Below are 8,736 nucleotides of genomic sequence, written 5' to 3'. Positions count from 1 at the left end.
CAGTGCATTCTTGCAGTAACTTATAATAAGTAAAACCCTAGCTGTGCATAGTGTTCATAATACTGGGTCACTGTTTCACATATTTATTAATAAGCCCCATCTTTATTTATAATAGCTTCATACACAGGACATCCAATTTATGAAGCCTGCACAATAAAAGTGTGCCTGGAAATGCAAAGTTTTTAAAATATTTTTTTTTTATAAACGTCATAATTTTTCTTTATAAAATAGATCTCATGCGCCTATACGTGGTTCCATTTTTTTAGTCTTTCGTAGCAAGGACAAAATTTACTTCAGTTTTTTGTCAAACAAGTTAGATTAAGCTTCCACCATCACTGCTTGCTGAGTTACCAGGTACTGTTAGGCCACCTTCACATGTTCAGTATTTTATCAGTATTTTACCTCAGTATTTGTAAGCCAAAATCAGGAGTGGAACACTCAGAGGAATAGTATAAGGCCCCATTCACAAATCCAGTATTTGGTTAGTATTTTACGTTGATATTTGGAACCCCAAATGAGAAGTGGAACAATGAGAGGAAAAGTATAATAGAAATACGTCACCACTTCTGGATTTTTCACCCACTCCTGGTTTTGGTTTGCAAATACTGAGGTAAAATACCGACAAAATACTGAAGGTGGCTACGTGGCCTTATAGAAACACAAGCACCACTTCTGTATTGGTGTAAAATACTGACCAAATGTGCACGTGTCTTTATAGACAATGAAATAAACAGTAAACTCATATAGGGCTTAACTCTAATATAAAAATACATACAAATAACATGTTAGGAAAATATAACTTTAATTTAAAGACATATAAACAGTTTTGGTACAGAACAGACGTGATGCTGTAAGTCCATAGATTTTTTTTTCTTCTTATATTGTTTTTTTTTTTTTTCAAATAAAACATTAGCATTTTGCTTGCTATATACAATAAAACATCACATGGACATTCAGTGCTTACATTTGACGCCTTGAGAAGCAGACTGAGGCTGGTTATATGTTAACTACACAACTCAATAATCAGAAATTAAATTGATGGAATATGAGGCTAAAGATCCTAGCCGAGTCTAGGGATCGTAATGCTTAATAATGCCTAGCAAATAAATATTATACCACGCCATAAAGGGTATTGCTAAATCTGCTGCTGTGGAAAATCTGTCACTACACTTAAAAGTTATGTTTTAATTCCATCCACGCGGGGCCAAAAATATAAGAGATACCGCTAAAGAGAATGCATAAATAAAGAATATATCACTGTGCTACATCTCCAACCTAAAACATATATTAAGCCAGATGCAAGCTAAACAGTGGGAGACCAGTCTGGCTCTTTTAGACATTGAGAATGACTTATAAACCAAGCAATCCTTTGTTAATATAAAAGTGAAAATTCACAGAGACAAGCATTGTGTGTTATGATTGTCAAGTAAGTGCATATATCTTCCAAAATAATAATAATAAAAAAAGATCCAAATACTGTGGATGATATATCACTCACACACACACTAAATACATCGAATAATAAGAAACCTCTCACAAATGCAACCAGTCATGGTTACATAATACCTTGCATCATGTGTAATACTAATGAATCTTTGCTTGTAAATGAATTGCACTTCTTGTTAATCCCTTTTTAACTCTCTCCCTTACAGCTTGAGGTACGATAACATACATTCAGTGTATCAAATTTGTCTCTTTTTTTTTTTTTGCATTTCAATAGAAATATAGAAAGGTTACATTTATTTTATGCAAATGGTATATGACAATAAAACATTAAAAATATATAATATATGCTATTTTTCACAACAGCTTTGGGCCCTCTGCTGGGTATCAACTAACCAACATCTTACTTTGATGCATTTGGTTTCGCAGGAAAGAGACATAAGTTGTACATGTGACTTCAGTAAATAGTAGTGCTATATGCAATATGTATAAAAAAAACTTTACAAGTTTTGTTGCTTTAAGTAAAAAAGCTGTAAAGAGATATTTACATATATATTACTATATGGTATAAATTAGTGGTCCTTCATGATAACCATTTCCAACACATTGTGTTATTTGTAATTTTCCATCCTCCAACAGGTATTGATCAGGAAAAAAAATGTTTCAAATGTTAGAAATCTCAATTGGCTTTTTATCAAGTATATGGAAGTCCATTTTGCCATTTAGTGGGATTTGAACTTCCAAGTTTTCATTTATTCTATGATCCTTCTTTCCTTTTCTCAAGCAAATATACATTGCCATCAGAGTGACAAGAATGACAGATCCCAAACAAAATATTGACAGAGTGACGAGCGTAGGGACACAGGAATCTGCTTCAATCTTTTTATGAGTAGGTTCAATTGCTATTTGTGGTTCCTTCTCTTCTATATTGATATCAGGATCTTTCCTTAACAAGTTCTCAATGTAGCTCTCATTGGTTACAGTATCATTGACAAACAAATTGACCATAACTGTGGAGAAAAGTGGTTCGGGATAACCATGGTCAGTTACTTTAACTAATAATCTATATAAGCCATAGTCATCCCTCATTAAGGCCTCCTCTAATGTTATGTTTCCTGTTTTGGAGTCTATCCTAAAAGATTCAGGTCTAGGCCCCCTTCTTCCAATAATACTGTATGCTATGACTGCATTCATCCCTGTGTCCTTATCAACAGCATAGACTTCTGTAACAGGAGAACCAGGCAGAGTTGAAGGAAGGACCAGAAGATATGACATATTGGACTGTGGGAATAGGACCATTGGGGGGTTGTCATTAACATCCAGAAGTAATATTGTTATTTTAGCTGTAGAAGACAAAGTAGGGTCACCTCCATCAGATGCTTCGACCCAAAGAGTATAAGAACTCTGTTGTTCTCTATCCAGTGATACCTTTGCTCTCATGAGTCCTTTGCCAGTGTCGATGACAAAAATGTCACTTCCATTCACTATAGAAAGGGCTATCCAGCCATTCTGTCCAGAGTCAGCATCTGTGACGCTAATTACTCCAATTTCACCAAAGCCCGGAAAGTTCTCAGGAACAAAAAAACTGAAATCTTTGCTGATGAAACGAGGGCTGTTGTCGTTTTTGTCTAGAACTGTAATATGAACAGTGGCTATGGATTCTCTTGGAGGGTATCCAGAATCTCTTGCTTTAACAGTGAACCTGTATTTCTCTTTTTCTTCACGATCTAGCATAGTTGTAACTGTAAGAATTCCAGTTTGCTTATCAAGAAGAAAATATGAAGGTGCATCAGGTCCCAAAAAGTAGGAAACTTGACCTCTTTCACCACTGTCAGAATCAATAGCATGTAACTTGGCTAAAAAAGCATTAGGTTGGTTGTTTTCTTCAATTGTAACTTCTACGGTGGGCTGTGTGAAAATAGGGGCATTGTCATTCTCATCAAGAATATACACTTGTATCGGTTTCCTAACTTTAGATCCATCCATACTAAGTGCAACCACTGAAATATTATATATTCGTTTTGTTTCATAATCTAAAGTATTTGCAGTCTCAAGCAAATATTCATTTGTATAGGTTTTGTATGCAGAAAGTCGGAATGGTCCTTCTCCTTCTAAATAACAATTTACCTTGTACTTGCCATCAGGATCTTTGATAGTAAAAAATGCAATCGGAGAATTAACGGGTTCTAACTCCTTCAAATAAACAATTCCATTTTCTTCATTTGCAATATAGCGGGGTACAACTTCGGGTGGTCGGAGTGCCACTTTAGTAATGGAAATAAATACGCTCATAACAGCTGGGATGCAGCCTGGACCATTGCCAAGTACAGTTAATTTATGTTGTTGAATGGTGTTGCCGTCTACTTTTTTGAAAAGTTTTATTACTCCTGTATTTTCATCCAAATAGAAAAGTTCTTTTGAAGACTGCGGAACACGTTCGCTGAAGGCATACGTTATTATTGCATTGCTACCTAGATCAATGTCCACAGCGTGTACCTTGGTTACTTTCATACCAACACTTGAATTTCCAGGAATAGTCACATTAATAGTAGATTCATTGAACTGTGGACAATTATCATTGACATCACTAATGAGAATAGAAAGTGTAGCAGATCCTACAAGGGGTGGGTTGCCGCCATCTTCAGCAATAATTATAGTTTTGTACTCAGACTTGACCTCTCTGTCCAAGGTCCCCATTATTATTAGGTAAGGTGTCCTTTCCCCACTCTCATTCTCTTCCACATCTAATGTAAATACACCGTAGTAGTCCACTAACCTGTAGGTCTGGACCCCATTCAGTCCTCCATCAGGGTCATAAGCAGGATGCTCTATAGCCAGCCTGGTGTTAACAGGAGCATTCTCTGGGACAGTAATATAAATCTGTACTACTGGAAACGAAGGAGCGTTATCATTCACATCAATGATGGCAATCTTTACTTTGATGAGCCTAAAATATTCCTGGGGCAAAATGATTATATCAAGAAGGAGGACACAGTCCTGAACACCAGGGTTCTGTGGGCAAAGAGCTTCTCTGTCCAACTCATCTGCTGAAGTGTACAGCTCCCCTGTGCTGTTATCAAGCTTCACATACTTCCCACTTAGCCCTTTAGATGCCAGGCTGAATGAAAGAGGGGGGTCAGTTAACAGACCCAGCTGCAGATCACGCACAATGTTTCCAATGAGAATCCCCTTGGGTAATCCTTCCTGTAGCATGTATAACAATTCAGAAGCTGTGCTGTAACTTGCTGAACTAATTGTGGGTCCAGCCAAGGGAGCAATCAGACACAGGAACACAAAGTGCTGAAATGAAAGACACATATGTATATAAATACAGATCCCACAATGACGATAAATATTAATAATAATAATACAGCAAACATGCTAGACAATATTATTATTATGATGGATTATGTATGATACAATATAATAATAATAAATAAAGTACATTCATAAATATTTTCAGTAATTAAAGCTAACATTTATCACTTAGGTCTATAATAAATGTAGTATTAATGTCATCTTTTCACTATTCTTCTGTTATCACTGTACGTGCTTTGTAAATGCCATTCATTCCAGTATAACACAACATCCTTCACAATTCACACATCATGGTTAGAAATTACACAGAGCTAGCTATCCAAACATTGGTAAAACTACTAGTTGCACAGTATCTGTGCTGTCAGGTCACCTACCTGTACATGGCTTAGGCTGGTCCTGGTTGGACTGGCTTGTTGCCCCATATCCAGGTTAGAAGGCTTTAGAAGCCAGCTCAGTATTCCTGTGTGCTGTGTGATCCTTTCATTCCCTTGGTAGTTTAATCCCAATGAAACTGCAGTCATTTAGTTCCTGGTGTTAAAGACACAGACACTCCCTCTCTGCTCATGCAAATCTCTGGGCAGCCTCAGCCAATAGCCACAGATGCATCAATTAACAAGGCATTCACAAGGGATGGACGAGTCCTGACCGGACCATGAAAAGCAATATTTGGCTTTAAGAAGAAAGTGTGTGGTGGGTGACTTATAGAAAACTTAGATGCAACAAGACAGAAACGCTTATATATGATTGCTTAAATGCAATACATATAGAGATAAAACATATATAACACAAAGATGTAGCAAAGTCATAATCATTTAACTGTTTCTGTGACGCACACTGATAAATCATAAATCACACAACCTTGCTACATTATATAACTTCAAGTAAAATTAGAGATAATATCAGGTATCATTGAGCAGCTGTGTCTATATGTATATACACATAGATATGGTATATATTACATATATCATAATCCACATCTATATATAGAGAGAGAGATATATGTATGTATGTATTTATATATATATATATATATATATATATATATATATATATATATATATATATATATATATTTCTTTGTATCTATATAAATATAGATTATAGATATCAATATATAGATAAGCAGAATGACACATATGATATTTGATATGGAGCAGATTCGAGTAGGTGATTGCCTCTGATTTCCTTTAGCACTGCAGGTAGTCCTAATACAATAACTTAATTTGATACATTACCACTCTGCAGCAATGAGGTAGGTACAAATTAGGCTCTGCTGGATCCATACATAAAATACAAATAGCTAGCTACATATGGATAACTAAGTCTCACCTGCTGATGTCTGCTGTGCATCAAAACCTGATTACAGAGCTGGAGTTGCTGCACAGCACAGACCTCCCTCCTACTCACAGTATGCTGGCTTGTGTGGTCATTCCATGTTTTAATTCCTTTCTTGCTCTGCAATTGATTTGGCTTGAAAGAAAGGATTGCCATCCCCCGGATGCTGTTACTTGAAATGTTCAGTTCAGACATGAGACCAGATTTATCACATTTCGACTATGTGTGCTGGCTTGTAAGTGGAATCTGTGCACCAGGCAGCTGTGGCAGTCAAGTTAACTATTCAAATGCTAATGCATGAGGGATATTCCAGGTTATAAAGCAAGACATATAAATTAAATGTTAAATATTTATAATGATGCACAAAATAATAAGAATCACAATACTAATAATATTAAGAAAAACTTATTTGAGAGAAACATCCCATCAGGATAGATTTTACACATAATTTATAGAGTATTTCTTTGAGAATATCAATCACTCAGCCCATTTTATTGCAATTTGAGGGAGTCAATTCAATAAGGATTCACTATAAGTATAAACTGAATATCTATTACAACATTAATCCCTCAATGCTCCCATGTGAGGTACGGGTACAAGAGCTGAGCCAGCACTGTGCTCACGATGCGAAGATTCAAAAGTCTTCAGTCACAGAGCTGACAGCAGACTTGAGCTCCTATCCTGGGCAAGCCCTTTAAGGGGTCATGCACATGAGTCGCCCGCCGGGCTGTGGGGTACTCGGCTACGGGTCCGGGTCACAATTAAAGGGGATGTCAGGGTGTGTGCGACCCGGTCCGTGGCCTTGGGCATGCAATTAAAAGGGGAAGGTCTTTTAAGGGAGTTGTGATAAAGTTTGTGTTCGTGACACCACCTGTGGTTCTCGGACAGAGGGGACCGACGCTGCTTAAAGGGGTCCTCTGCGGTGATGATACTGCAGCAAAGATGGTGACGCTTCCCACAAAGGAAGCGGGGCCCCCTGGGCTCCCAGTGAGTATTGGCAGGGATGGTGGATTCCGGCAAATTAATGGAGGACACAGAGTTGTAACATCTTTACCTGGTTTACTGATGGTAGCAGGCCACAGTCCAGGGTACCAGGAACAGGTGATAATATGGTCTGGCCGGCCTGGAGGCAAAGGTGATCCCTCTCCCAGGTGAGGTCTGTAAATCTTCCTACTCGCTCTCGTATGCAAGGTCCTTGCTGCCTGTAGCTTCCGTACAAAGTCCTCTCTCTCCTGTTCTGGGACAGTTACCCGTATTGTGGCCAGTGTGAGCCTTTTTATAGGGTCTCTAGCATGACCCGGGCTCTTAGTGTACTGCTACACCTTCAGGTGTGGATGCAGGCAAATTACATGAAGTCCTATGCCCTCCAGTTCTGCTGTGCAACCTGGAGTACAACACAGCCTCAGGCTCCCGGTGCCCGGTTCCTGCACTTTGGCTCTGAGGGTGCCTGGTCACAGTTCCCCTTTAAGCCCTTTCCTGCTCCTATGCTCCATTCCTCTGACACTCACTGATGTGCAACCCTTCAAGTTCTCTTCCTTTCCTGGAGCTACAGCTCACACGTGGCTGCACGGCCCCACTGTCTGCTCTCCTTCCTCTCTCTTCCACTGTCTCTCCAGACTGAACTGACTCTTTGGTCTCCCTGGACCAACTGTCTAACTCCTCCTCCAGACCAGAACACTTAAAGCTGGAAAAGCTCCCCTGGATCCGGGTTCATAGCTCCCCCTTCTGACCTGGATTCAGAATGCGTTGTATGTAGGTGCGTTACCTGGTAAAAGAAATCCTCCTTGCCTCCAAGCATGATATCGCCCTCCCCGAAAGGAAGGCAACATCACTGTAACAACCGGTTCCCTGGGGTGTTACACACACAATCACATTTTCTGTCTGAGTGCTATCTCTTAAAAAACCGGATCGCATTCAAACCAATGTCATTCAAAGGGGCACTGCAGATGAACGATTTTCTTCACTGACCGAATCAGCGTGTAAAACAAAAATAGCAACATGCAAGATTTTCCTCCAGAAATCTGTTGAGACTCACCTCTTCAACTCTGGGAGCAACAAAAAAAATCACCCGCCACGCAGAACCACAGTATAAGCAAATTATTTTTGCGGATATATTGCTAATCCGTAACATAATAAACAGTAAATGGTCCTGTAAATGATTAGTAGCCTCTGCTGTAAAAAGAACATACTTCACAATGATGGCAAGTGGGAAAAATCATCCTACTTTTGCTGATGAAATTCTGTCTGATTTTTAATACGGTTGGGTGAACCTACCTTAATAATGAGCTAGGGGGTAAGAGTTCTTGTACAGTAGCCCTCTACAGTCACTATCTATCACTACTTGTGGACTCCAGCTTTCAATCGAAAATCAGAAGCACCAGTAAATAACCACGTTTGTGAAATAAAACAGTTTTCCAGTGTACACATTAGGCAATATATATTTGTAAGTTAAAGTATCTGATTTTGAAAAAATTATTATTCAAGGGAACCTGACAGCTGGTGTCATGTATCAGGCATGGGCTGTGTGATCTCAGCCAGGTATGTTTGACTCTAAAACATTGTGTTGCAGAAAAATATACCGTATTTTCCACACTATAAGACACACTTTTTGCCCCCAAAATTTGGGAGGAAAATGGGGGG

At 38.7% G+C, this 8,736-nt stretch overlaps 1 protein-coding gene across 1 annotated transcript; it reads right to left on the bottom strand.

Annotated features, from left to right (window-relative positions):
• Positions 1 to 787: 787 nt before the first annotated feature.
• Positions 788 to 5,360, bottom strand: PCDH20 (protocadherin 20). The gene is made up of 2 exons (XM_077297271.1): positions 5,136 to 5,360; positions 788 to 4,743 (listed from the first exon to the last, which is right to left on the bottom strand). Exons 1-2 carry the CDS (start codon positions 5,280 to 5,282, stop codon positions 2,107 to 2,109), a joined length of 2,784 nt encoding a protein of 927 aa, XP_077153386.1. The 5' UTR covers positions 5,283 to 5,360; the 3' UTR covers positions 788 to 2,106.
• Positions 5,361 to 8,736: the final 3,376 nt, after the last annotated feature.

The sequence above is a fragment of the Ranitomeya variabilis genome, chromosome 3, assembly GCF_051348905.1.
Source record: "Ranitomeya variabilis isolate aRanVar5 chromosome 3, aRanVar5.hap1, whole genome shotgun sequence".
In the NCBI taxonomy this organism is placed as follows: Eukaryota; Metazoa; Chordata; class Amphibia; order Anura; family Dendrobatidae; genus Ranitomeya; species Ranitomeya variabilis.
The sequence above is the reverse complement of the archived record's forward strand: the minus strand, read 5'-3'. Positions and strand labels throughout refer to the sequence as shown.

Bases quoted from the DNA above. Each gene is read 5' to 3' on its own strand.
- PCDH20 (XM_077297271.1), bottom strand. From the start codon at position 5,282: ATGACTGCAGTTTCATTGGGATTAAACTACCAAGGGAATGAAAGGATC. The intron at 4,744-5,135 runs GTAGGTGACCTG...CTTTCATTTCAG, and splicing joins CCAGCCTAAGCCATGTACAG to CACTTTGTGTTCCTGTGTCT.